Source organism: Channa argus, chromosome 11, assembly GCF_033026475.1.
Source record: "Channa argus isolate prfri chromosome 11, Channa argus male v1.0, whole genome shotgun sequence".
Classification (NCBI taxonomy): Eukaryota; Metazoa; Chordata; class Actinopteri; order Anabantiformes; family Channidae; genus Channa; species Channa argus.
In genome coordinates, this window is record NC_090207.1 from 21,099,822 (window position 1) to 21,123,467 (window position 23,646).

The window sequence follows — 23,646 nt, forward strand, 5'->3', positions numbered from 1 at the left end:
TAGGCAGAAAACAGTGTAGGGTCACATGCAGGCCGCTGATGACCCTAATAAGACCGTGTCCCTCCGGTTTAAAACAAGCATTTATAAAAGCACATGGCACTGAGATCATCATGTATTCATTTAATTTCCACCAATAGTGCACTACATTATATCACAGTGAATCTCTTAACCAAACATTTCAAGAGACAATTTTAAACAAAGGACACTTTTAAAGGGGAAGAGTTAGATGTAATGGGCAAATAAAACAGAAATAAATAAAGATCTTTGAAAAAAAACTGTAATTATTTTAGAAATTTGTAATAAAATCAAAAGAGTAAAGGTAGTGCAGAAGGATAGAGGTACAAACGAATTCAACGTCTAAAGATTGAATCTTGCATTTGCCTAAAATTTCCAATTAAATCTAGAATTCACTGAACTGGGGATCATGTAATAGAAGACAAAATATCTGAAGTAAAAAAAGAGGGGAGTGTTTGAACAGAGGCTTAACAAATCACAATTATAGTTTCATGACAGATACAAAAGGTAATGTGTGTTAAAACACGGGAAGTTAAATGTTTACAAACTGTACTTAAACAGAATGACAATGGTTGAAGCTGTGACTAAATCACACTAGGAAAATAATTTAGTCTACCTAAGCTTCTCTGTGTTGTTAATAGTAATCTTCTGTGTCACAGCAAATTCATAGTTATCATATTCATATTTTTACAATGCAAAGTTTGACTATGAACACAAATGCCATTTAAATAGCTACAAAACAGAGCAAGCTTTAAATCAGCACCTCAGCTTTTTTAAGGTTACTCACTCGACAGTCCTTTAAAATTCCAACATCATGCTCCTCACAATGCCGTTGTGTCAGAGCAGATTAACTCCATGTTTCAGTAGTCTGTGCCGGGCCTTGCTGGGCAGCGAGAACGCACTGTCCTGGTGGTTAGGGATGCCCGAGTTCCTCAGTGATCCCCCATTCTGCTGGAAGTAGGTCTCGTGCGCCACGCTGCTGGTTACATACACAGCAGCACCAGCACTCCTGCAGTGAAAATGTCACATACATTTGCATTTTAAGGGTGTAGAATGATGATGTACAACTGAAAAGAAAGTGACCACAGAACAACAACAGAAAGGTTTTCTTTTTCAACAAATGTGAGTTGCTGGAGTTTGAGCTCTGAAAGTGGAAGAACATTTAGGATTCGTGAAATATGCTGATAGACACGGTGACCTGACAGATTCAACCTCCACCCTGACGATTACTTGAGAAGCCATGAATGACATGAGAAACCCCCCAACCACCATGCTATACTGACCGGATAATAGCCTCCTGCAGAGTTTCAGTGTTACAAAAATGCGAGTGAAGAAGTGATGTGGCTCTGACAAAGGGATGTTCCTGGGCTCCCCCTGGTCGACCAGACAGGTTGGCTGCAGAGACACAATAAACAGTGGCGCATTAACCTTGATGGGCATGCCTGCTGCACAAAGGAATGCTGATCACAGTCTTACTAATTATCCATTAGCTTATGCAAAGTCACGAAGCAGAAAGAGTACAAACAGACATGTGATAGTACTGTAGGGACCCTACTTGTCAGTGTGCTCTGAATGCGGTCAAAATGGGCAAAGATGTAGGGTCCTGGAGCACCTGGGGCCACTGGAGAGATGGTTCTAAGATGGGCCTCTAGTCCATTGAGTGATGCTAAGCTGCTGTGATACTGGATACATAAAGACAGAGCTGAGTGGCTGACAAAATCATGAATTAGCATTACAAAGGCAAATTAGTTCACTGATGTAATTATAAAAGAGAAGAACTGTTGTGCATTTTTGAATTCAAATTGTAATTAGTCACATCTGGTGGAATAAAGAGGCCGACATTGTAATGTATTGCATTAGCTGTGTCAAGGAGATTCTTATTGTTCTACTCTTTTTTTCAGAAAAAGATCAAAAGTTTAATGTGTTAATGCATAAAGGATCGGAGAAATTAGTTTTTAAACAAGTTGCTTTTTCTTTCTTACCACTTCTTCCATAGAAGCTTTGTCACTCAAAAAGTGAGGCTCCACCAGCAGAGCCAGTACCAAGCTCTTCACCCTGTGCAGGTACAGCGTCATGGGGATCAATGGACTCTCCTCTTGGTTGTCAAAAGCACCAGAGCTAGGAGCAGGATCTAGCTGTGTCCTGGGACCCTGAGCACTCTTACTGCTACAGTCTCCTATCATTGCCTTATAATCATGGGATTCCTCTATCCCAGACTCAACCCCTCCAATGTCAAAGATTGTCTCAAAACCTATGTCTCCATCTCCATCTCCTCCAGCACCATTAAGGTGGGAGTTTTCTTTAAACGCTGAGCCGTCTTCTTCGCCATGTATTCGGCTTCCTCCACCTCCACTGCTATGAATACTGTAATAAGACTCGTCAACTGTCTCCTCCCCAGCCTCCTTGGAGTTTTTTCCATTTGAGAAAGAAGGCTTTAGGGACTGTGACTGGAGGTTAAGTGGCTTAGTTGTGCTCTGGGATAGAGCTGGGCTAAACATCGAGTTATCGGCTTCTGAAAAACAAGAGCTGAAGCACATCTTCTGGGAAGACTGGATGAAATCTGGTTCAGTTGAATCTGAATCTGTAGAGGCCATGTCCGATAACGTTCTTGAGAGGCGGGTTTTCTTTGGGGTAGCGTCTTTGTGTGGAGTAGAATGGGAACTGGAGTGTAAAAAAAAACAAAACAGAGTGACACAGTAAGAATATTCTGCTATTCTTATACTTATACAGCATCTACTTTTACAACACATTTGTAAGTCAAATATCTTCTGTAAACATTGGCACTGAATCTTAGAAAAAGAAGGCGCAACCTTAGGTCCTTATCGACAGGAGCAGACTGCAGGTACTGGAGCTCAGGCAAGGTCAAGAACACTGTAGTGGAGCTGACAGCACTGTCAAATAAGCTGGAATTGCTCGGTCCATTGCGACTCTGGGTCTAAATCAAAATGGAAAATTAGCTTATCACCCGTTTTTGTGAAAGGAAGCATTGAGTAATTTGGGAAATATAAGGGAAGAGGAAAATTTCCCAAATGTTAAACTGGGGGATACCGATAGCTTAAACCGCTGGTTACAAAAGTCCAGATCTGGTTCTCAGCAAAATAAGTTATACATTGCAATTATTTACTTAATAATTTATTTGTGAATGTTTAAGGGAATACACACTCAATTCAACATCCTACCTCTGAGTATGTTTCACTCTCATGAACCATAACCTTCATTGTGAGCTCTGGAGACATTTGTGTGCTTACAACTCTGTGAAGAAAGGGTACAAGTCTGGTTTCATAAGAACATTTCTGGGTAAAAGGTGGATATTGTAAAAAAAAATAAATAAATAAAAAATAACAGTCTACCTTCCTCTAAATAGGATACAACCTGCCAGCACTAGAGGGCAGCGCTGACAGGCCTGAAGAATGAGGGCAGCTTTGAGCAGCAGAAGTGGGTCAACCTGAGAAAAGAACATCAATTTGTTTCTATTTCTAATTTCATGAACTGAAAAAAAAAACATGTAATTAGATAATAACTTAGTACGTTTAATCTTTATACCAAGACACTCAACATTTTCAAAATCATATTTAAATATTGGTATCATCTGTGGTGTCATGTGACAGATTTGCACACTGCAGAACAGGAGGACTTCACAAAGTGTGATTTAAAATGTAGGACATTTTGAACTTTGTTATTTAACTTTCCAAGAGGATCATGAACCAGAAATTTGATATTTGATATTTTGGTTGCTTGGGTGCCTCCAAAGACATTCTCTAGGTACAACAAATAAAATCTGCTTGTGTGTTCAGACATACTAAGGAATTACACAACACCCCAGGAAATTGCAACATAGTCAAAGCCTTTCTATAACCATATATGAGCAGCAGCAGCAACATTAAAAGAGCCACTAATGGTTAAATGCAGAAGTCAGACAACATTTTGTACTTACATTAGTTGAGTCAATAGTTCTCAAGCAGCTGAAGATGTGTTGAAGCTCTGAGGGTTCTGATGTTAAGTGTGAGAGGTATTTTGCCCATCGAGCAGCCAAAGTTTCCCGACTGTGAAGCTGCAGTGCAAAACAAAGCTGCTATTTTAGTTCGCAGGCATACACATGCTGTAAGCCCAGTTTTTTATTGTGTCCTGCAGATTTTTGTGGGTTTGTGACTTTCCTCTGTGTTTTGATGTTGATGCAAATCCTCTTTTAAAAAGTGAGCTCTTAGAAAACAAGCCCGATTTTTAAAATACAAGACTACTGTAGGAGTATTGACACGGCCGCTGGCTTTACCTGGTAGCTTTGTTGGACAGAGCCATTGTAGAAGCAAAACAGGTTTATTAGCTGATCCAAGAGCTGAGACACAGTGATGGTAGGGACATCCACTGAGCAGCCCAGAGCCTGAGAAGTGAGAAAAAAAACATCACCCTGAACACAACCAAAAAAAAAGGCTGAGAAGTCAGTTCTTGGTTACATGTGAATCTATTTACCCAAAAGAAATTATCTTTCATGCGGATGGCATATTTGCTGCGGCGTAGCCTCAGAATGCGTACAGGAGATGAGGAAAGCTCAGAGACACAGCGACCCACACCAGCAAGCTGTCCACACAGCAGCTCCTGCTTATCTAAAGGGGTCTGACAGAGACACACAGGGAAAGGTTAATTTCAGTGGAGACTCAAATAGAAACATGCAAACGACAGCTAGGTGATCATATCATACTCAGCACACATCCACCCACAACATGACTAAAACTATAAAGTGCAACGGTTTGTCAGCGACACCTCTTCAGGATAGAAGTAGCAGATTCCATCTCTGGTGGGGTCAGCCTCTCCTTTGACCTTGGATCCATCATAGAGGAAGAAATAATTACACCTGCAAAATACATACAATGAAAGTGTTCACATTCTCAATCCAGTGGCCGAGAAGCTGTCAGAAATGTTAACATATGCCACGGAGCTTCTCATTTGGTTTCAAAAGACACGACTAGAAGAGTTAATCGATAAGCCTGTTGACTGCAATATATATGCTTTACAAAAACGAACAGCGAGCAAGTTGAGAAAGGTGAGTTTTTACTGATCCAGCCAACATGTTCCTGCTTAAACCTGGAAGCAGCCTGATTCAGGACTTGGTCTTAGCTGATCTTACCTTATTGAGTCTGGCGGTATAAGTTCAGCCATCAGCGCGTAGTTTCTCAGTCATCAGTTATCTGGTTTTCCATGCACTTTGACTAAACTCACTGTAAATTAATATTTAGACAACAAGTAAAACCAACTATTACAGCTGTCACTTCCGATCTAGAAGCATCAAAACTTCCGATACATCGCAGACCATCGGCTAGTTGGAGCAGTTAGCATCAACAAGTTTCACATTTTAATCCTCAACGATGACAAACAGTGTTTTACCCAGAGTTTGTATTCTTTTGACCAACAAATGAATAAATCTGATTGGGCTGGTACCATTTGAGGAATGCTGGTCAGTCACAAGCAGTGGAAGTCATGTGAAACTATGGCAAGTCAATAGGGACAAACTAGTGCGCCATTCAAAAACACCAAACAGGCCAAAACCCTAGTGGTGCTAAAACAATATCAGATGTAAGGTTCAAGCAAATGCCATATCTTCGTATTCCTAATTGAATGTAAAATGATAGCATGTGTGTCTAAATTAAACTATTCTGAATAGGCAGAAACTTTTTAGCGCTGCCTGAAAAGCTAATTCATACACTGGGCTAATTCAATTTATTGCTGATCACAGTTTGCAAATACAAGTTTTCGGCACGACAAGACATGTTCAGTTACTGATGGGCTTATGTTGAGTTAGGAGTTGTGTAATGATCGTGTCTATCCAGGAAAAGGTTGAACAGGGTTATGCTCAAGACATCCTGGTGAAAAGTTTCAACTGCTTTGCAGCAGACATTACTGAACACCATTAGTGCTGTTCCAGCCTAAGTTTGTTGATGTATTGTTGTAAAGTCATTTTACAGTACTGGTTTATGTGCTACTTTGCCTTGACATTACTGTTTTCAGAGTAATTGTTCTAAAATAAAGACTCGTAAATAAAATTGGGAGGATATCAGTAAAGATAACAAATGAAAATCATGATTGTTTCATTTTATTTGCTGGAATTGTCCTGGTGGAAGTGTAGTGCTTTAAAGACCTTTTTTGGTGAGACACATACTACTTGCATTTAATGTGTAGATATTATCATTAATGCAGTATTCTTCTTGATCTTCCACCACGGTTCCACTGCTTACTGTTTTGTCAGTGATACTATATTTAACAAAATAAAACAAACATACTCATTACGCTTTAAAGTTTTAAAGGTAATGATGAAAGAGTGGACAGCAATGTTTTTTTGCATAAATTGTTAAAATGATTCAATAGATTACATTTGATTAGATTCAATTAGATTAGATTCAACTTCATAGTCATTACAAATGTACATGTACAAGGCAATGACATGCAGTTTAGCATCCATCTATCTAACCAGAAGTACAATAAGCAGTGCAAAATATACAGTGTCTAAAGTATGTGCAAGAGAGACACTGTTATGGACATAACATACACCACGCAGCCAGGTGCTGTACCTCCTTCCTGTCTCATTGTTGTCTCTGATGAGGCCGATCCCTGTAGTGTCCACTGCAAACTTGATGATGGAGTTGGAGCCATGTACAGGTCTGCAGTCATGGGTGAAGAAGGAGTAGAGGAACAGGCTGAGCACACAGCCCTGTGGTACACAGGTGTTGAAACTAAACTAGAGATTAAACCTTTGAAATGAAGAAAAGATAGACATTACTGATGCATCTGATTGCTAGAAGTCAAGTTAACCTATTTTACGTATTTTACACTGTATACATACCGTACAAATTGTTTTTTAAACAAAACTGTAAGTTTAATGTTTTAATTTCTATATATTTTTTTTATTTTTTAGTAAGACTTAAATACATTGTTTTTGTTGTTTTGACCAAACTGCAAAATTTATTGAACGGAGTAAAGTAGAAAATTTTGTAGTAATTATCAGAAAAAACAACAACATTGTATTGAAAGTAAGTATAACAATCATCTTGTTTTCCTTCGACCTGTTCCCTTTCAGGGGACTACAGTGAGTCATGTGCCTCCATCTAACCCTATCCTCTGCATCCTCTTCGCTCACACCAACTAACTTCTCTCACTACATTCTTCTGTGGTGACCGTGGTGAATTTTGCTGTAGGTGTGACAGAGGAATTAAAGGTGGAGGTGGGTCTACATCAAGGATCGGCTCTGAGCACCTTCTTGTCAGAGGGACAACTCATGTTAGAGGTTTTGGAGATAAAGTCAGAGAGGCCATATTGAGGTGATCATGTTCAGAGGAGAAACTGTGAATATATCGGTAGAAGGATGATGAGGTTGGAGCTGCCAAGCAGGAGGTCTAGAGGAAGCCCAAAGAGGAGATTTATGGATGTGGTGTAATGTTTACTTACTTTCTGCTTGCTTGAGAAAATAAGCATTTTGTTAACTGGGATCAGTTGAGAGTAGAAACCTATTTGTTACAGCAGCTCCTGTTCACGGCTAAGGACATGAGACAAAATATCCAGTTTGAAACAGTCTTTTCATTTTACATCTGGTACATCACAATGCTACTGTTATAACACTATGTTTATGTTGATATTGTCGGACGATTAGGCAGACATAAGACATCCTATTGATTCTTACTCTAACATTATGGGTTATGGGATTGCATTACTTTTTCATACATGAATCTGTCTCCTAAAAGTTTCCTAAGCAACCCCACAGACATGTAGCTTACAGTGTTGTAATACCAGATATTCAAGTTTGGTTCAGACTTTGTACCAAGAGACACTTGCACATTTTCACCACTAAGCCATAACCAGCATTTATTCTGCTTTATACCATTGTTCATTGTTTTAGTTTTTTCCTTTCTCCTGTAGTTGTGATCATCCGTGTTATCATTGTTGCAGTGTTTGTTGGACAAACTAAACAACAGCCTTATTACAAATTGGATCAAATTCATTATTTTCCTCAAAACTTGAAAATCTTTGCAAATGTATTACAAATTTAAAAAAACACCAACACTTTGATATAATACACTGAGGGTTTTGCTTTATTTTGCATCAGGATTTTCAATGTAATGTGAAAATTTGATTTAAGCTTGAGTGATGTTTCCTCTATGTGCACATTGGCTTTTAATCCTGATCTTTGCATTTTCTCGGTTAACCTTGATCAGTACTAGAGCTCTGCATGTTGTATCAGGAACACTGTTGCACTTTGGCTTGACATAAACACTACAACTCACTTTGTAAAGGTGACTGTGGTTGTGTGTCGTACTGGAGTTATAACTTTTTCTGTGTATTCTCTTCTGCTCAGTGAGCCACCTAATAAGGCTGGAACCAAGGGAGCTTTTATAAATATTGCCTCAAACCACATCCCGATCCACTGCAGGAATGAAGTTGTTTATCAGTACCAGGTTACATTTATGTACATTTTGTATCATATAACAAAACATTTCAGCAGCTTTTCATGATATTGATAGTGAATTTATTTTTAAAGCACAGTATAAATATGAAATCGACATGGGGGGTGAAAGCTACATTTACACTGAAGCACTAGTGTTGATCAAATCCAGCTACTAAGCAATTTTAACCAATAGGTGGTTTGCTCAACACTGTCAGTCCAAGGAAGCTAAGTATATTTTATATTATCTTTCAGTCCAAACATTGAATCAATGGTGATACGTTTCGGGATGATGAAAGATCACCGCGCAACCACAGGGGAAGTAGTGGCTTTTGATGGCTCCATACTCTACCTGCCAGTTCAACTGACTGACGTAGGTATCACAGTCATATTTCCTCTTCACCTGTGCCTTTTTATCTTATTACAAAAGGACTGATCAGTACATAGTGCTCTCAACCATGACTATCAAATCAAAAGGGTCAGAATTTTTTACTCAAACCAACCTTTCTATTAAATTTTTGTTTGAAGCTCAGCTTTGAAAGAACTGTTATATTGTCATATAATTTTAAATTATTTAAAGGCTGTTGTTACTGTTAGTTGATTTAAAGTTGTATATGGAGGTGGCTGATTTCTTATGAAGGCTGTCACATTAATAAACATAATGTTGGATTAACTTTTATTTGCATAATATTTTGGTGGCAAGCAGGTTGTTGTCAAGGCTTTGAGACGAACTGATAATGAGGAAATACAAAATCAAAATCCAGATGACGAAGATTTTACTACCCAACTCTGATCTGTGGCTGCCGTTCTACAATGTAGTGCTCAGGAGTTATTTTTAAATTGAGACACACTCTTTAGACTTATGGTAAATAATAAAACAACACACATTTTGCAACACTGACAAAAGATTCTGTCTCTCATCTATCAGTCACATGATCATGTCATGTTTAATTTTGTTTAGTATTTTTATTAAACAATGTTCCTACTTTAAGAAAACCTGAATTCTGTTAGCTTACTGCTGTAATTTGTGTTTTTAGTTGCATCTGTATGTGTTAAATTGCTTTTCTGATCCATTTCACACAAAGCCGGACTTTGCCAGAAAAATGTAACTTTTTAACACTTTAAGAATGTTTTAAACGAAATAACGTCATTCGTTGTTCTTTTGTTAAAATGTAATGAAAATGATTGGACTGAAGCTGTTGGGGTGAAATCATTATTACACAGAGTACGCAGTTATACTTGAAAAACATCAGTTAGTACTAAGTTACACTTTAACATCAAGGAGCAGATACCAGCTAGTACCCTGACAACCGTGGCCTATTTATTGTCCGGTTTGTCTGTTGGAGGCATCAACCATGGCCGGGGTATTCAACCAGTATCGAGCGCACAAATGGGCGCCTATACCTTCACATGTATTCGTGAATGGCTCTGTGCTGGATGTCATGTGAGTAAACACTCAACAGCAGCATATAGACATAAGCGAGTTCACAAAAATGATTTATTTGTGAAGCATTATGGCCTATAGATGGTTTGTAAGCTTATTTTGTTTTGTAGCAAAACATTACAGATTTCCCAAAGTGTTTTGTATTTACTTGAAACAATCTTTTATTTCCTTTTCAATTTATTTATTATAGTCTTTGGTTTTAGAATAGGACTAATTGTGCTCAAATTATTATGTGGACTCACTGATGTCTTTAGGTACTGAGTGGGACAAGTCAGCCAAAGACACCTTCACTTTAATGGATGGCACTAAAACCACCTTTGTGGAATATTACAGGTGGGACTATCTAATAATTCATCATAACTGAGTAGAAAAGTCTAGCAGATGTTTTTACACATGTTTATGTTCTCATGCATTGAAATGATACAAGTTCATATTATTTCAGAACAGCAGTTAAAACATTCATTATATGTAGCTATTTGTGTAGTTTTCTTTTTTTAAATAATAAATAATAATATGGGCTTTGATTTTTTTCATCAGAGAACATTATGGCATTACTATCAACAAGATCAACCAACCCCTGCTTAGACATTGGCCAAAGGAGAGATCCAAACCAGGAGGGAAGGTAAAAACTGCATCTTTCTGCATCTGAAGTTTTAACATAATACAAACTGTTGAATGTTTTTTAGATGTGTTTAGAATAAAGCACTATAAAAGGGGCACACTTGTCTGACATAACTTGAATTTTTGCATCAGAATGCCACCTTGTGCCTACAATCTGTCCCATTTTTCTCTCACATTGGAGCAGTAGATAATTTACTGTGTAGATCATCTTATAATATTGATTTTTTTTGCAGCAAATCATTACTGGAGAGATGCTTTTGGTCACACAGCTGGTCTGCACAGGACTTAAGGAGCATGGAGTTGATACCATCTGGGTCTGCAGCCTTCCTCTCCTTGGTCCTTCTGAGCTCCCTCCTCACCTGGGCTTCTGTAAGAGTCAGTACGAGGTGTGGGGAGTCACAGCTGGGGGGCACTGCCATGGAGGTTGGGTGATGGGGAGGTGTGAGAGCTGTGTAATGTGTTGTCTGTGGGATTACCGCTGTGCAGAAAAACGGGCTTGAGCAACATGCTTTGGGTGCAGAGAAGGGAGCTTTAGCTGAGGACACTGGATGAATGCAGGAGTTGGCAGCTGATCAAAACTATTGAAGAATAGGTACAGGTGATTCACCCACTCATGGTCACCCTCAACCTGGGAGCTAGACTCCTAGTGGCCAGTGATTTTTTGAGCCCTCTCCACACTCCGCAGACATTATTCTGCTGCAGATGGTCCTCCATCTTCCTCCTGTAGTGTGTTTTTCCTTCCCTGATCTTCCTTTCCAAATCTCTGCACAGTTTTCAGCTACTCCTTGTTTCCTGATTCCAAAGCTCCTTTTCTCCTTAAGGAGAGGCTTTACATCAGGGTTTATCCCTGGCATATTGTTGAAGCACCGTACCATCAATAATGCACAAATACGTTGATTTAGTTTTAAAGTACCATTTTCCAAGGTTCTTGTCAGATCCAAATTTTTTATGGAAAATATTCAGCCTGTACATTCAGTTAAGCCTGAACAAAAAGGTGATTAGATATGTAAATCATATGATATTTTATTAAGGTAGAATTACATGGCTAATGTATTAAACCGCAATAATTAGGTTTAGCTAATAAACTGGAAAAAATTTTCATGCTGAATAAAAAACGGCATGATTAGGAAAAATGGTCAGAATATTAGTTCAAATCATTATTTTTACATATTGTAAAATACATATTGTATTCTTATTTTTTCAGTGTTGCTGCTAATATGTACTTCTTTTTTTTTTTTTTTGTATGTTTTATATCATATGGCTTTAATGTAAATGTATGGCTTAGCATTATTACTTTGTCCCACTTCAGGTTAACATGGCCGGGCCCCATTCGTATTCCAGCACCATGCAAGGATGCCCACAAACTGGCTTTCCTGTCTGGTCAGTACCTTCACTCGGAACCAGCCATCCAGCTTTCAGATAAGCTCTTTTACCTTTGAGCTGCACAGGTTGGCTACAACAAGCAGAGGAATCCAGTCACAGCAAAGTCAGCTATGAAGGAAAACATTAAAGAGAGATCTCTACATCGAAATCCCATTGGAATTAGAATCTTGATACAAACGTTTCTCACACCATGGTAAAAAAATGTTAATGCTATTTTACAATATTGCAATAAATGCAATGTATCATTTAAGAGCATGTTCCAGTAAAGACCAATGTGCTTTAAGTATTGACCCAGGTTTTGCAAAGTTTTGATTACAGTTTTTAGTATATTTGTAGCCAGTTCCTGTACTATTCCACAGACATTTACAGTTCTGTACTGTGTCAACCGGTTTATGTCATCACACATTAAAAATTTAAATCCTAGAATGGATTTTTAAAAGCATAGTTTAAGTTTTTTTCTTAAACTTAAGTTTCCTTTCCAGACTGACTATATTAAACGGGAAAAAAAACTTGTGTTTCAGTTTGTTTTTTTGTCACGCAGCCATCTTTTTTCACCAACCCACTAACTTTTCTAAACCAATTACTGTCTGGCTATGGAAAGATTCAGATGTAAAGTGGTAGGATAAAGAAATTCAGCGAATGGTGTGACATCTAATAAAACACACACATACACATCCTGATTCAAAAAGAAACCACAGACACACAATGACTTTACACAAACTCAAAGAGACAAGAAGAAACCACAAAGAGATGTAAAATGTCCACAATGTGAAACAAATGACCACAAAGCGACGGCAAAACATCTGTATTTTGTTACCACCTTTCCATTTAGCTGGTTTAATGCCTTAGGCAACAAAGAGTAAACTTTGTTGCCTAATCTCAGTGTGTGTATAGCTACAGTAAATGCAGTTCCATGAAAACATGCCATGATTATGTCTAGTGTCAGGACAAAACAACATCTGCTAAATTGTTTCACCTACAACCAGAGAAGCATCTCACTAATTTATTGGATGTATGCTTCCATCATTTTTGTTGTGGCCTGTGATATTCCAATAAGTCAAGGCTCATTATAGAGGTCTGCATACAGTGGTGATTCTGGTGTTAGGTAAAGCCAAACATCAGAAGCACTAATTCAGTTTCATATTATGTGTTTGGAGAAAGAGAAATGACCAGAAATGTAAAGGACTGCTCTAAGAAAAAAACGACCACATCATTACACCACCACCACCAGCTTGAACCCTTGATAAAAGGCAGGATGGGTGCAATTTTTTTTGCTTTTTATCCCAAATTCTGATCCCTAGCATCTGAACATCACAGCAGAGAATGAGACTCATCAGATCAGAACATGACTTTCCAGTCTTATTTTGTTGTAAATTGTAACCACAGTTTCCCATTCTTAGCTGACAGGAGTGTTATTCTGTTGCTGTAGTCCATGTGCTTCAAGGTTCAACATGCTGTGCTCTTCTTCATACCTCTGTTGTAATAAGAATTTTTTTGAGTTACTGTTTACTCGAACCCGCCTGTCTAGGACCAATAACTGATTATAATGATGCCGGGCTCCGAGAAGGCAATGGTGTTTTTCCCCTGGCATCACAATCAGAATAAGCAGATATTTAGCATTGTCTTTATTTCCATTTTTCCCAGCTTTACTAGAAATTTGGTTGTTTACTTCAAATTTCTACACTTACCCCTATAATTTCATGTTAAATTAATAACATGAAATTAGTACAACGATCATGCACTAATTCTACTTTGAGTAAGGTTAGGATGTTCAATTATTCTCCTAGCTCCACTAATATGAAGATAAAAATATGGAGGATAAAATATCAGAAACACCAATCTGTTAAATAAAAAGTAATAGCACTGCAAACTGCGTCCTTGAAGACAAAAGGCGGATGCCTCTGTAAAACATTATACCCTTTCTAAAGAGTTATTTATTATTTATTAAAAGTTATTTTCCAGGACTGTTGCTTCAGCAGTGGTGCTTAAGTTCGAGTTTTTAGATCGTTTTGAAAGAGTGATTGTTTCACAGAAAAGAAAACCAGTAGATGTGGTATTAGTTTTCTAAGCCGGTCACCCAAACACCACATGTGTCTCTGATATTTAATTTGTGAAATTTTTGTGTGAGTTGCATTTCCACCAATGTCTCCTTCACTTGTGGCTCTCAGTTAATGGTTCAATACAAATCAAATGCAGCTCCAGGTTCAGAACAACTCTGGATTTAAACTACAACCTCTCAGAGTAATGGGGGGGGATGCAAACTCCCCATCGGCTATTGGGGACAACAGAGGACTATCATTCCGGCATGATGTTTTAAGCTTGCTGTAATGCTGCAAATATGTTGCATTTGAGCACAAAGCTAAAACCATCTCAAACAGGTTTCATAAACATCAATAAGAGTTCACTGTACTCCAATGGCCTCCACGCTCAACAGATCTCAATCCAATAGAGCACATCTGACATTTGGTCGAGCAAGGAATTTGCATCATGTATGTGTTGCTGGCAAATCGGTCACAACTGTGGGATGCTATTATGTCAGTATGAACCAAAACCTCTAAGTAGTGTCATTAGCATCTTGTTGAATCTATGTTACAAAGAAGTAAGGCAGTTCTGAATCCCATAAAAGGACCAACTTGGTACTCACAAGGTGAACCTCATAAAGTGGTTGGTGATTCAAATAGGATGCAAACTTGTGTCTCTTGGCTCAAAATCCATTGTTTTTTCACCCAACCACATTCCCAGGCCACCTCCCTAACTTTACTGAGCCAATTACTGCCTGGCTTTGTAAATATTCAGAGGTGTTCTTGTAGGATGTAGACATTCAGCAGATGGTGGAATGTTGGTATAAATCTACAAGAATGACACTTAAGAAGAAAAATACAAAAACAAAAAACAAAAAAACAAGCAACCAAAACAACTGCAAAAAGAAATGACTTCACACATACACACAAACTAACACAAACAGCAGCTGCCACTACGACAGCTGTTGATTCCTGGGGCGCATATTCATTAACCCTAATTCTGGGTCAGAGATGTCAAATGACTTTTAGGAGATGACTTATCATACAACATCTAATCAGTGCTTACTGTTAATAAGATAATAATTCCTTAGCAGGTGGAGGTAAAGAATAACTTAGTAATGTCAATCACAGCAGGTGCTCTCAGAAAAGCTTTCTTCCAAAGACAAAAATATTGACTTTTATCAAATTATTCATTTTACAGCATTTAGGTGACTCGGTTCCTGTATCAGGAAACAGTGAAATTCCTGTCAGACATGTAGTGTTCATCTTTCAGTAGAAGGTCCAATCTGCAGGCTACACTTTGTAGAAACAACATGTATTTCTGTTTTAAGTTCACTGACACGTTGATGCTTCAAGTTGCAACATCTTATTACATTTTCATATTTTACATATCTCATATTTTCACAGCTATGTTAGTAATCTGTTTTATGCAGTCTGTGGTAGCGGCAGAGGAGGAAAGTTGACTTTCTGTCAGCCCTCCAACAGATTCGAGAGGGAACAAGCAGGACCTCTGCTGTCCAAATAAAGTTACTGTCAACTTCTTCACAGTGAGAGGAGTCCTTTTGCCCTCTCATATGTCTATGTAGGACTTTCTTGTGTTGATATTATCACTGTAGCCAAAATAACCTATTTTACTGGTTTTAACAGTAATTTTCTAGCATGAAACACACGTGCACGTAAAACAGCCTACACAGATACACAGTAAACGTAAAAATGCTCCTTGTCGGATAACTTGATGAATCATTTTACTTCACCTTTTAGTAATGAAATGCACACCTTTTTATTAGTGCCTCGTGAGGAATAATAGCATTACTACATGTGACTTTATGGACTTATCACAGTATCACATAACATAACCAAATATACTTTTACACAGAACCCTACATCAGACTCATTGGTTAGAAACCAGCTATCTACTCGTGGAAGACATTGGACTTCCATGGTACAATAATTCTGTGTGACCAAACCTTATTTCCATCTGTCTTGACGTTTTTGTTAAGGTTGTTTTGGCACTTTGTGTTTTACCTTTGAAATGACTCACAGGGCAAATGTTGCTGTAGGAAATCAGCATAGAGATGTGATGTAAAGTTACATCAGGAGAAGCGTAAAAAAGCATCTGATAATATAGATTAAAGAGTGACAACCAAGTATTAATGTGACCACCATTACCTTAACTCAAGTTTCTGGTGGCACCTATACTTGGCACATACCTTATGTCAGCAATCAATATAAAATGTAATCTACATATGAAGTGACTTTACCTAAAAACAAGCAGAAATATACAACAGTGATGATAGGATGGCCTGTACACAGCAGGTCTTAGTCATATTTTTAGGGATTAGATAAAATCCTTTAATGCTTGGCTTTTTCATTGCACCAGTCTCACTAATTTGTCTTAGAGAATTTCAGCTGAAACATATCAAAAACTTGTCAGACAAAAGAGAAAGTAAAATGAGAATCACTGTTTTGTTTCTGAGCAGTAGGTCGACCTATGAGCAGTAATATCTTCCTCTAGGGACACCTGACCACTTTGACATAATTCACATTAGCACCAGATGAGCACACAAACAAACTCTGAGAAATAAATTTCCTGTATTTCAGGACAGTGAAAGTGGAAAAATGCATGTTGAATGGCTGTTTATCTCCAGTGGTTACTGGGGTGGATGACCTGAACCAGGAGGCAAAGAGGCATGAGGTTCAGCGGTAACATATGTGAAAAGAAAAAGCAGGTTATACATGAAGAATGGATTGGAGTTCATGCAGGTCTTATCCCTCCATCCTTCAGATTAAACACAATAATTGCACATCTAGGCTGCAATTAAAGAAACAAAAATAGTTACAAGTTGCAAAGAAACAAACATGAATAAATGTTTTCCTAATCAGTAATAGGATACATATTAATTACCTACATTGTTGGTAAATTATAGAGAATTATTATCACAAGGGGCAATAAAAACAGAGCCCAACGAATCAGGGGAATTTATCAGGATACTATCGGACAATACAAGGGAAAAAACGTGTGTTTACTATATCGTCCCTTTGAGGGCACTATGAATCATGTTTTCTGTGCTCGATTGCACATGTCTCCCCAGGGTTGACCGTGAACGCGCGCCTCGCTGTCAGCCAATGGCTGCTTTAAAGCTCGATCTAACTGGAATTTGAGGCTCATCAAACACATGTGGGCTTGTGTTGCATCTAGTTGGAAGCCAGGATCCAGTTTTACAGACTGTAACAACTCTCAATCTGTGGAGGAATGCGTGTTTCTAATAAGCCGCGGACCAGTCCGCCATTTTGAATGTGCCCAGACCTCCGTGCATGAAGGCAGAGCGCTGTGGGCTGCAGAGCCGCTCGGGGACGTCCAGACGTCAGTGACAAGAACCCGCTGCAGCCCGAGAGACTTCAGAGTAAAGCGAGACATGGCCGCTAAGGATTCAGTTCACGTGCAGGGTTTCTTGACATAAATGCAGTACACAATACTTCCATGTAGCATATTTTTAGACATAGCATATTTAAGTTAGAAGTCTGACATAAATCTTATAACGACAGCATAATCACTACTTAAAGATTTAAAGATACCACACTAGTGTTATGTTGAAATAACTTTTTTTTATTAGTTTCAATGTACAACCCTTGACAAACATTGTCTTGTTTTACATTTCGCTTTATATTCTGTATTAAAGATATTAAAAAATTAATACCCCAACCCAGGAAAACAAGACTAAAAATCTTAAATAAATAAATTGCACTAATTCATCAATATATTGGAGTAACCACTAAATACATTTAGAGGCAATAGTAACCTAATTTTAAATGTGACAAAGGGCTGGTCTCCAACAATCCAAGACATGACAGGTGTAATTTAACTAAGCTTTGTTTATCAGCAAACATCATCAAAGGTTGTTAGTATGTGGCAGATAAAAACAATAGAAAGTGGCAAAATGAATATGTTTAGTTTGTTTACTGTCTGCTAAAACATACATACAACAAAAACCGTATATTATGATAATACAATTCTCCTTGTGCTCAGAGTTCTGGCAGCAGCTGGACAGGGTCTTCAACTTTTGGCAAGACTGCTATGATTTTCATAGCCTCTAGTAAAATAAAATGATTTCAATACTGGCATGGTCTGAGAATTGCAATGCACATCCTTTGTGCAATAGTAATACTACAAAAGTGAGAAAGGTTGTGACATAGTTTTGCAATCTTGACCATCCTATCCTCTCTTACAAATTTATGATGCTGCCCAAAATTGCTATAAAATCCCCAACGCACATGTAGTAAGGGCAACAAAAGTACAATTTTTTTTTCAGGTGACATTGCCAGAGTTTTTTTTTTACACTGTAATTAAAATATTGCTTTTTCATAATTTGATTTAAATAAACCATTAGCATTTCCTGACATCTCATGTGAGCTGCTTATCAAGTAGGAGGATTTCTTTTTCCAGCTTCCTCATTTTAAGTGCTCTGTATGCCATTTGTTGGTCTCTGTTCTCTATCTCCTTTTTAAGGTAACAGCAGTAAAGGGCTCTTATGTCTTCTGCCTGCCTCTGCAAAAGAAATGAATAACAAGAATATATCTTATGCATATTGCACAGTTAAAGGCACTGAGAGAGTTACAAACATTAGAGAGAGTGACATTGTTATATTGATATTCTGTTTAACAAAATGCAAACCTCACCTCTGCACTTCTGCCACCGGCTGTAGCACATACTGAGTTGGCTCTGTCCCGGAAGCTGCTATTCTGAACATAAAAACATTTCGTCCAAAATCTAAGTAATCAAATACAAATGCTTAAAAAAAAATGTAAACCCTTTTAGGAGCACTCACCCCTTCAAAATGTGCATCACTCACATCTGTCTCATCACTACTCAGACTCTCTGGTTCAGTCTTGGGTACGGGCAGAAGGAGGACCGGGTGGCCTGACACTGTAGAGGTGGGACTGACATCAAGTAAATCTATGTGGTAAATTCCAGAAAGGCTTTAATGAAAGATGAGCTACACCTACCACTAATAAAAGTATTGTCAGATCCTGATAGTGGCTGGATGCAGGCTCCCCCCGGGAGCACCTCCATCCTCAGCCGGTTGTCTTTCTGCTGCAGCACATCCTCCTCAGCAGAAGTCAGTGATGGTGTTGCTGACCCACCCTCATTCCTCATCACCTCAACCTTTCTTCTTTTTGCTAAATAACAAGACATCAGGCAATTAAAACCCCAACATTAGTACCAAGACATTAGACTATTACTGAAAATATTTACTTGTAGCAGTGAGGCTACCTGTTTGCACAATATTTTTATGTTTGACTTTCACTTGCTGCCACGTCCTTTTGTAGCCGCTGTCTGAAACCCTTGAATGTCATAAAAAATAGTACATGTGTAAGTACAGATTTCATTATTGAAAAGTGTCATTGTGCAAATATTAGTGACTTAAATTAAGTTCAATTGGTACATTTGACTTGTTCTTACGCATTTATTTTATCAGCAATTCTCTGCCAGGCTTCCTCTCTCAGTTTAGAGGCGCTGGTAGTGTTGGATTTTGCTGTCAGTATCTCCCTTTCTTCTTCATACAACTTCAGAATGAGTTCCTGCTCCTTAGAGCTGAAAAAATGTGCTCTTTCGTGTTTTTTCATCATGTGGAAATCTATAAAAGCATACCATGAAGGAAGTGTAAATGTCAATTCACGTCAGTCATGTAAATAGTTGTTTTATTGAATGATATATATTATGAACAAGTCTCACCTCCGTCTGTGTTCATGAGCTGTGATCCGGGTTTCTGCGTGCGATTAATCGCGCCTTGAAAAAGCGGTCGCGCGCAGTTATCCGAGATGTTTCAATGCTAGATTTAGTAATCAAATCGTAACCCAAGACCGTAAAACGCATAAAACCCTTTTTTTAAAATAAATTCTACAGTTAGATATGATACGGTTTATATTTTAAATACCTGCCTAGACGACAGAATCAGGGAAAAGATGACCGGAATCATGAAGCAGAATATCGGCGAGCTTTGTTAACCCTGGATTTTCTAATTCGGCTTAAGGCGCGTTCACGTGATGGAGGTGGAGTCTGTAACAAAGGACGAATCACGTGTCACAGGTCAATGACATTATACCCGACGGTATTAACCATTGGTCCACGTGAGGAAATTAGTGCAGGTTTAGGAATAACACAACTAAGTGCAAATAATTGTGCTATATTTGTACATGTAGGGTTTGCTGTCCTGTCCCATATTTGAGTGGTCAAATAGACTGAGCAAGATGTGCGGATTTGGTATATGGTACTCCTTTTCAAACTAGATAATTTGACATTTCACAGTAGGAATGCCATGACATTGAAATTAAAATTGTTGACATTTACTTTTCATTAAGTTTCAGCATGTTGCTAACTGACTGAGACGCTGTTATTTATCTGAAATATCCGTGCTAACACATCTGGTGAAAATATTTTCCATTAAAAGCAAACTTTTGGCAATTGTCCTATTCCCTTACAAAGAATATTCTTGCATAATGATCATCAAAATAAAATTAGTAAGGGATATAACACCCATGTGGTGCAAGTGTTCAGTAAGTATCAATTGTGTGGGCAAACCACAGGTGTACTTAAATATCTAATAATCTGAATAGTCAAACATAAAGAACAGATTGTTAAAGCCATCTTATAAAACTCCTACACCAGTGTTGTTGCCATTTTTAAAAGACTTCGCTCCACAAATTATAAAACATACTAGTAATAGTAATGATGGCTCTGTAATTTTTAGCATTCCAGTGGAATTCACCATCAAGGTGGCCCACTTTGCAATTACATGCTACTACTAAACTACTAAATGTAATTTAGTAGTAATTTCATTTTGACCATGTTATTACAGCTTTAAGAGCATGTCCACCAATTATTGTAAACAATGATTTGAAAGAATTAAATGAATAAGCTGAGGTAATAGTTACTTTATTTAATTCAGTTCAAGCAGATATTTTGTTTAATGGTCCAGAGCAAAGGTATTGTTGGTTCAGGTACTCCATGTTGAGAGCACATGGGTAAACACAACAACAATGAAAATGGTAAACTGAAAGGGAGTGTGGTCCAGTAACAGCCGCTGAAGGAGGACTGGTCCCTGTGCCAATTATGAGGTCTGGAGGGAGGGTTTACTTATGGCTCTCATACCCATCAGGAAGGGCATTCACATGCGAGTTGTGAAAAAGGGATTTGTTTCCATCTCCCCATGGGAAACGCTGTGAAAAAGCAAACGAGACAGCACAAATAAGTCAAACTACTGAACAATGGTCCACCTGAGACACACATTTATGGATGTGAGGAACGTAAGTCACATCAAATCAGACCTTGCTGCGAATGCGAAGGTGGGAGTAGGGGATGAACTCTGGTTGCTCATGGCTATGCTCTTTCAGGAAAGTGTTCAACATGCACACCCCAACACCAGGTAGGGCAACCAGGAAAGTGAGCATCTTCCATGTCTTGACTGGAAGACGGTAAAAAGTAGTTGATTAAACAACTCAATGATACAGTACATCCAAAAAGTCATACTAGACATATTCAATTTGGTTTCTTTCTACTATTATAAACCATAGGCAATGAAATTTATATGGTTAGAAGCCCAGATGCTATTCCCCAAACTCTACTCTTACTTATATAATTCTTTAGTAAACATATTAATACCACCTCCTTGTTTGTTACAAGTTATTAACTCAAAATGTTACTAAACTGAAAGCATAAAAGTAATAGCTAAAAAAATACATATATTGATGCATTCATGATTATTGATGCGATGCGTCAGCTATATATACATTGTATTGTTATTATTCTGAAAAGCCAATAGAAACTATATAGTTCCCAAGTAAATGTAGCCAAATAAAAATTACATTATTTGCTTCTGATATGTAGTGAGTGTAAAATCAGCAAATACATTAAATGAATATACCCAATTGGAAATATTTCCTGGTATTGTCGTGAAGTTACCAGATCCAGACGCTCACCTGCCAGTTAAACCTTTAGAGAAATCGAAACTATCAAACCTTCTGTATGAGCTTCAATCGTAGCGTTAATCGGAAACAGACCGGGAGAAAAAAAATGTTATGAGTAATGTTGTCTGTTGCGCTGATTTGGCTGTTGTTGCTCTTCTAGTTTTCAGGTCACCTTATTCATGACAATTTCCCCCACTTTAAACCCATGTAAATAAATAAATCCAACCTACACGTATGCGGTGAGATTTAGTGAATTGATGCTTTTAAGGGATGACAGGATTATTTGTAAATGTAACTTATCCAATTAAGAGCCTTTTGTACGTGTTGTCCGCTCAATGACGTTAAGCTATTCCTGAACCAGCTAACGCTAGCTCAGCAAGGTCACTGCTAAAACATAACAAGCTGTCAAAAACATAGCTTACATTTATTACAACCAGTGTGTTTTAACGAGGTGCTACAATTACCTGCCTGCTCCCCGTGTGCACCAGCAGCAGCCGCAGAAAGCTGACGCCGGGTCTGGGTCAAGTAAGACCTCAGCAACATTTGAGAAAAGCGTCCGAGAGCCGCCATTTTCCTTTCTGAGTAATGCAGAGACCGGAAGGATTTTTGTAGAGAGGAGTCACGTGGAGGACAGACGCCCGTACGTAGCGTCACCCAGTGGTGATATTGAGAAGTGCTGCATAGACAACTGCTGCTGAGATCAAATGGGAAAGAAGAATCAGTGGTGGACGAAGCCCTCACAGCAATTACTGTACTTACTTAAGAATAGCAATACCTCAATATAAAATATTTACCAATTCAAAGTAAAACTCATGCATTTCTAAACGTGATAAATTAAAAGTAAGGTAGCAGAATTAAGAAGGCATGCATGATTTTTAAAAACTTATGGATTAGCCTATATATCTATTATATGTGGCAAACTAGTTAATCCTCTGGATTTAGTAGTGGAGTGGGACATAGGAGAATGAGGACCAAACTGCTGGGTGCCATTAAGAGCAACACCTCCCTCATCCTACAGGACACCCTGGGTGCCCCAAGCACCACCTTAGTTACAGGCTTCAGACTCCACCTAAAGTGTGTGAAGGACAGCTACTGCAGGTCCTTTGTCCATTCTGCAATTAGACTCCACAGCCATTGCTTCCAGAAAAATAAGTTATAATTTTAAAAAATAATATTAAAAATATTATTCATATTCATATCATTATTGCAATTATTTTATTTTATTTTAAACTTTTTAAAATTAGTATTGCATGTTATTTATTATCATCTTTAATATCAACTATAGACAAACAGTGGAATGAAAAAGTAAAAATAAAATGAAAAAAGACTGTGTATAAAAAAATAATTTTAACTATAAGGTTATCTAAGAATAGTCACAAATAAGGTGACTATAGAAGGAGGTTGGAATAACCTGCATCTGAGGAAAAGAAATGTGTGGTAGGAAATGTCTTGGCTGTGTACATAGTGTTACACAGTTGTTGCACTTGTATAAGTAAAACCAAAGTGTGTTGTGTGTTCCTTTTTATGTAAAGCATTACTGTTATTTAATTTAACACATTAAAGTCACAGTAAACAATGTGACAGACTTGGTAGTTTTTTTCTGTGTTTGTTGTCAGTGTTTCTTAGAGAGTCAAAAAAAACACACAGTTGTCTAGCAGTTATAGCAGAGGTGGAGGAAATCAGACTTGAACAGGAGTGAGAATCATCTTTAAATAGGACAACTACTGAAATATACAGATTTGTGTGATTATTTTTTTAGTTTGTGTTTGAAA

The 23,646-nt window shown here is 38.0% G+C and overlaps 4 protein-coding genes across 10 annotated transcripts; 1 reads left to right on the top strand and 3 right to left on the bottom strand.

Moving 5' to 3' along the window:
* Positions 1-105: 105 nt before the first annotated feature.
* Positions 106-5,467, bottom strand: hps4 (HPS4 biogenesis of lysosomal organelles complex 3 subunit 2). Of its 3 annotated transcripts, none has more exons than XM_067521094.1 (13): positions 5,449-5,467; positions 5,138-5,228; positions 4,774-4,864; positions 4,483-4,626; positions 4,286-4,393; positions 3,950-4,066; positions 3,366-3,460; positions 3,195-3,267; positions 2,826-2,950; positions 1,998-2,676; positions 1,571-1,697; positions 1,299-1,410; positions 106-1,024 (listed from the first exon to the last, which is right to left on the bottom strand). In XM_067521094.1, exons 2-13 carry the CDS (start codon positions 5,167-5,169, stop codon positions 853-855), a joined length of 1,875 nt encoding a protein of 624 aa, XP_067377195.1. In that variant the 5' UTR covers positions 5,170-5,228; positions 5,449-5,467; the 3' UTR covers positions 106-852. The 3 variants fall into 3 exon arrangements, with proteins under 3 accessions (XP_067377195.1, XP_067377196.1, XP_067377194.1); XM_067521095.1 differs by lacking the exon at positions 5,449-5,467 and adding an exon at positions 5,395-5,413; XM_067521093.1 differs by lacking the exon at positions 5,449-5,467 and having other exon boundaries at positions 5,138-5,442.
* Positions 4,901-12,397, top strand: LOC137136084 (piwi-like protein 2). 3 transcript variants are annotated; one of them, XM_067521098.1, is made up of 6 exons: positions 4,901-5,053; positions 8,696-9,884; positions 10,139-10,217; positions 10,422-10,506; positions 10,739-10,891; positions 11,815-12,397. In XM_067521098.1, exons 2-6 carry the CDS (start codon positions 9,863-9,865, stop codon positions 11,926-11,928), a joined length of 453 nt encoding a protein of 150 aa, XP_067377199.1. In that variant the 5' UTR covers positions 4,901-5,053; positions 8,696-9,862; the 3' UTR covers positions 11,929-12,397. The 3 variants fall into 3 exon arrangements, with proteins under 3 accessions (XP_067377199.1, XP_067377200.1, XP_067377201.1); XM_067521099.1 differs by having other exon boundaries at positions 4,905-5,053; positions 10,739-10,880; XM_067521100.1 differs by lacking the exon at positions 4,901-5,053 and having other exon boundaries at positions 9,130-9,884; positions 10,739-10,874.
* A 4,617-nt stretch (positions 12,398-17,014) lies between these two features.
* Positions 17,015-20,675, bottom strand: si:ch211-107p11.3 (GT1 domain-containing protein). 3 transcript variants are annotated; one of them, XM_067522048.1, is made up of 7 exons: positions 19,644-20,675; positions 19,371-19,545; positions 19,182-19,252; positions 18,914-19,087; positions 18,760-18,833; positions 18,587-18,649; positions 17,015-18,455 (listed from the first exon to the last, which is right to left on the bottom strand). In XM_067522048.1, exons 1-7 carry the CDS (start codon positions 19,657-19,659, stop codon positions 18,312-18,314), a joined length of 717 nt encoding a protein of 238 aa, XP_067378149.1. In that variant the 5' UTR covers positions 19,660-20,675; the 3' UTR covers positions 17,015-18,311. The 3 variants fall into 3 exon arrangements, with proteins under 3 accessions (XP_067378149.1, XP_067378150.1, XP_067378147.1); XM_067522049.1 differs by having other exon boundaries at positions 18,587-18,644; positions 18,736-18,833; XM_067522046.1 differs by having other exon boundaries at positions 18,736-18,833.
* A 152-nt stretch (positions 20,676-20,827) lies between these two features.
* On the bottom strand, positions 20,828-22,497 carry cox6a1 (cytochrome c oxidase subunit 6A1). Its single transcript, XM_067522050.1, has 3 exons — positions 22,339-22,497; positions 21,236-21,372; positions 20,828-21,127 (listed from the first exon to the last, which is right to left on the bottom strand). Exons 1-3 carry the CDS (start codon positions 22,442-22,444, stop codon positions 21,041-21,043), a joined length of 330 nt encoding a protein of 109 aa, XP_067378151.1. The 5' UTR covers positions 22,445-22,497; the 3' UTR covers positions 20,828-21,040.
* Positions 22,498-23,646: the final 1,149 nt, after the last annotated feature.

Bases quoted from the DNA above. Each gene is read 5' to 3' on its own strand.
- si:ch211-107p11.3 (XM_067522046.1), bottom strand. The intron at 18,834-18,913 runs GTAGGTGTAGCT...CCACCTCTACAG, and splicing joins TGACAATACTTTTATTAGTG to TGTCAGGCCACCCGGTCCTC. The intron at 18,456-18,586 runs GTGAGGTTTGCA...TTTCTTTTGCAG, and splicing joins CCGGTGGCAGAAGTGCAGAG to AGGCAGGCAGAAGACATAAG.
- LOC137136084 (XM_067521098.1), top strand. From the start codon at position 9,863: ATGGCTCTGTGCTGGATGTCAT. The intron at 10,507-10,738 runs GTAAAAACTGCA...TTTTTTTTGCAG, and splicing joins GATCCAAACCAGGAGGGAAG to CAAATCATTACTGGAGAGAT. The intron at 10,892-11,814 runs GTGTGGGGAGTC...GTCCCACTTCAG, and splicing joins TCTGTAAGAGTCAGTACGAG to GTTAACATGGCCGGGCCCCA.
- cox6a1 (XM_067522050.1), bottom strand. From the start codon at position 22,444: ATGGCGGCTCTCGGACGCTTTTCTCAAATGTTGCTGAGGTCTTACTTG. The intron at 21,373-22,338 runs GTAATTGTAGCA...ACCGTCTTCCAG, and splicing joins TGCACACGGGGAGCAGGCAG to TCAAGACATGGAAGATGCTC. The intron at 21,128-21,235 runs GTCTGATTTGAT...GCTTTTTCACAG, and splicing joins ACCTTCGCATTCGCAGCAAG to CGTTTCCCATGGGGAGATGG.
- hps4 (XM_067521094.1), bottom strand. From the start codon at position 5,169: ATGGCTGAACTTATACCGCCAGACTCAATAAG. The intron at 3,461-3,949 runs GTAAGTACAAAA...TTCTTTTCTCAG, and splicing joins GAACTATTGACTCAACTAAT to GTTGACCCACTTCTGCTGCT. The intron at 1,698-1,997 runs GTAAGAAAGAAA...TTATGTATCCAG, and splicing joins AAGCTTCTATGGAAGAAGTG to TATCACAGCAGCTTAGCATC.